This window comes from Plasmodium cynomolgi, chromosome 12, assembly GCF_000321355.1.
Source record: "Plasmodium cynomolgi strain B DNA, chromosome 12, whole genome shotgun sequence".
Taxonomy (NCBI): domain Eukaryota; phylum Apicomplexa; class Aconoidasida; order Haemosporida; family Plasmodiidae; genus Plasmodium; species Plasmodium cynomolgi.
The window spans coordinates 2619148-2623017 of record NC_020405.1 but is presented as its reverse complement, the minus strand read 5'-3'; the positions used below and the strand labels follow the sequence as shown (position 1 = coordinate 2623017).

Here is a 3870-nt window from a genome sequence, read left to right as displayed (position 1 = left end):
ATAATAAACACGCAGTTGGATTGCATGTACGCAGCATTGCATGCCTAACAAAATGCATAGGCACGCTTTATATATATTATAAATAAAAGTGGAAGGAAAAAATTCGAAGCTTTTTTTCCCTTTCTCAATAACGTTTTTTTTTTTTTTACGCCAATTAAACGTGTTCGTCGTATCAGCAAAATGCATTTTTAAGGAAATATATTTTCTTCCTATGCCTTTTTCACTTTTTACATTTTTTATATATTTTTCGCTTCATTAACCTCTTTCCTTTTCGTAAAACTTTTCGTATACCTTTTCGCAATTTTTTTGCTTGATCATTTTCCAAGCTTTTCGTGCGCGTTCGTTTAAAGTTTTCATTTAGCGTTCGTCTATCATACTGCATTTTCGTTCCCCTTCAATTAATGTAGTTAAGCGAGAAAGCCCTTTTTCCTTTTACCCTTTGCCCCTCGCATATGTATAAAATGCAAGCCTGTACGCATGTAAATATGTGAATATATTTATAGCATACATGGCAATTACATATGCGTGCCCATGTTTGAGGCCACCTTATGGTAAAATGAGCCATATTTTTTGCCAGCCATAAAATGTTTCACCAATTCGTGTATCGCTCTTGTTCATGTCGACGTAAATGAGCGCGAATTTTTTTTTTTTTTTTTTTTTGAAACGCCTGCAACATTTATGCATCTCCCTGTGCTATTTTATCGTTCAGTCGCTCATCGATTTAGTCAATCGCTTATTCCCCCATTTGCCACTTCATTTGCAAAATCCAAGTCAACGTTTATGCGTGTAACGCGTTATCTTCTCCCCTCCAAGGCGCACATTGCGAACCCTTGACATGTTACTGTACAAGAGCAGTGCGCGCTTAACTACATAAATGAAGGCGTTTCCTAAGGAAAAGCTGCATGTGTGAAGAGGCTACGTATATATAAATATATGTAAATATATATACATATATATGCACATATATATATGTACATATTCATGCCACTCACGTGAGCACGCTTAGGCAAACATAACTCTGCGCACGTTTGCCAGAAAATCACCGGGGCATATACCTCCTCGCAGTGCGCATTTATGCACACGTACTTACGTACATATATAGCAGGGCTTGAGCGTAAGTAGATGCTCCCACAACACATATGCATACCACCCCCAATGCGTAACAGAATTTGCAATAGTGTGCAAATTGATGGAAGCGAAGTATATAGAGCAGTAAAAAGGCTGTTGAGCTCCCCTCCTAAAAACGAGAAAAGTTGAACCAGCTTAAATTGACGCAGGTGTCCCAGTAAAGCTCCAACGTGTGTAATCGAAGGCTCAGTCTTCCACGCGAAGGTTCGCAAAGCAAAAGTTTGTAAACGCAAAAGAGCAGCGAGTTGCATACAGGTCCCTGTATTGCTAGTGTATGTGTATATATATATTTACATACACACGTCAAGAAGAGAGGCCCCATAAGCGAACTATCAAAGTAGGCCACTTACCCAGTCAAATCTGTTAGCTGTAGCCCACTGAGCAGCACGCCAATTTACTACCCCCCCCTCCAAAAAAAAAATGAGAGGCTTCAACAACTACAACCGATACGCTAACTTCCCGGATTACACCAACCCGTACGTGAACTACCAAGCGGCGGCCTACGGGCAATTCAGGCCCAATTATGGAGATTACTCAGGTCATACGGGTATGCCCAATAATAATAGTAACAACTCAAGTAACCTAGGCAAAAACTTAATGCAAATTGATTGGACCAATGTGAAATTAGTTCCATTTGAGAAGAACTTTTATAAAGAACATGATGATATAAGTAATTTGACAGCGAAGGAAGTGAAAGATATTCGAGACAAACACAGAATTACCATTTTGGAAGGAGAGGGGGTTCCCAATCCTGTAGAATCTATTAGCAAAATTGGATTTCCAGACTATGTTTTAAAATCGCTTAAAAATAACAATATTGTTACTCCGACTCCTATTCAAATACAAGGCTGGCCGATAGCTCTTTCTGGAAAGGATATGATCGGAAAGGCTGAAACAGGAAGTGGAAAAACATTAGCTTTTATTTTGCCCGCATTTGTTCACATTTTAGCTCAACCAAGTTTAAAGTATGGAGATGGACCAGTCGTTTTAGTGATGGCTCCCACGAGAGAGTTAGCTGAACAGATTAGACAAGAATGCATTAAATTTTCTATAGAATCCAAAATAAGGAATACATGTGCTTATGGAGGTGTGCCAAAGAGTGGTCAAATTTATGCCCTCAAACAAGGGGTTCATATTTTAATTGCTTGTCCAGGTCGTCTAATCGATTTATTGGAACAGAATGTAACCAACCTAATGAGAGTTACCTATTTAGTTTTGGACGAAGCCGACAAAATGTTAGATATGGGGTTCGAAATACAAATTCGAAAGATTGTTGAACAAATTAGACCTGACAGACAGACGTTAATGTGGTCAGCTACTTGGCCAAAGGAAGTACAATCCTTAGCGAGAGATTTGTGTAAACAACAACCTATACATGTTAATGTTGGTTCTCTAACGTTAACTGCGTGCCGTAGAATTAAGCAAGAAATTTATCTGATTGAGGTAATTAATTTGTGCATTCGCTATTTCTTCCCCCTTTTTCTGTCATCTTAGTTGTGCGTAGTGTACAGTATGATCGCTGGCATGCAATGTGCTACTCGTGTTTTATCTACCCCTTTTCATCCTTCTTCCAATTTTTTGCTTTTTTTTTTGTCGAATGTGTGTCTTTTTGTGTTTCCTTTTTTTTTTTTTTTTTTTTTTTTTGCAGTGCTGTTTTTTTCGTTGTGCCAGTTGGCAAGCGGGGAAGCTGATGTTAGGGTTGATTCCTCGTCGTTTCCCCTGTTACGCCAGAAAAATTCACTTACGTGGAGATGTCCCTCTACGAGCTGTTTATGCCTGTGTTTGCAAATTTGAGTGTTTCCCCCTTTTGTTTTTATTCTCCCCGTTTCGTGAAGCGCGCCATGTACCTCTCGTGTAGGAATGCGTGATTGTTTCGTGTAATTTGATGTCCCTTTACCAAGCGTGTATGTGCATAAATTTGTATATATATATGTATGCGCTCTTACGTGCGTGGGGAAGATGACCCTTTTGAGGATCATTCTGCGTAACACGTTCACGTGTGCATTCCCCCACACTCATGACTGTGCTGAACCGTCCGCGTGTCTACACCGCGGTGATGTATTCTATGTTGATGCCTTCATCACGCGGAATGCATTTTTTCGCTCCATTTTTTGTTCCATTTTTTTGTTCCATTTTTTTGTTCCATTTTTTTGTTCCATTTTTTCGTTCCATTTTTTCGTTCCATTTTTTCGTGCCATTTTTTCGTTCCATTCATTCGTTCCATTTTGCGTGCCCCCCTGTTCCCCCATTCTGCACGCGCCACCGCCCACATACGACGGAATTGCTATTATTAAGGAGAGAATTAGCAGTTCATTGCAAATTTACAAGTGATAAAAGCAAAAGAGGAGCTTTTTTTTCGACTGGAAAGTACTTTCGATTATTTTGACAATCTTGCAAACCCTTTCTTTGTCGGAATATTTGTAGTTGTCCGCATGTATGCCATTTGTGAAGAGTAGTAGTACCCCCCCCCCTTGTTACTGCGCGCTTGTCTATTTAGTGTTTGCTTTTACTGGGCGACTATATTTCGCCTCCTACCGTACTAAACGCGCACCTGATGTGTCATTAGTTTTTGCGAAACTCCCACGAGTGGAGGAGTACTTAATGGCAATCACTGAGATGAGAAAAGGTAGGTAAAAGCGCCGTATATGACATACATGTGGATAAGTACTATAATTTTCAAGAAGAAAGGAGGCAAGATTGTCGAAAAATGGGAAATAAAAGGGAGGAAGGAAAAGGGAAAAA

General features: G+C 39.6%; 1 protein-coding gene across 1 annotated transcript in view; it reads left to right on the top strand.

The window, feature by feature from the left end:
* Positions 1 to 1548: 1548 nt before the first annotated feature.
* PCYB_126910 (helicase) overlaps positions 1549 to 3870 on the top strand; it is a gene marked incomplete at both ends in the record, with an annotated part of 3667 nt that continues 1345 nt past the window's right edge. Inside the window, 2 exons of the mRNA XM_004224025.1 lie at positions 1549 to 2363; positions 2964 to 2982. Coding sequence (XP_004224073.1) covers positions 1549 to 2363; positions 2964 to 2982 — 834 coding nt within the window. The remainder of the gene's footprint in view (positions 2364 to 2963; positions 2983 to 3870) is intronic.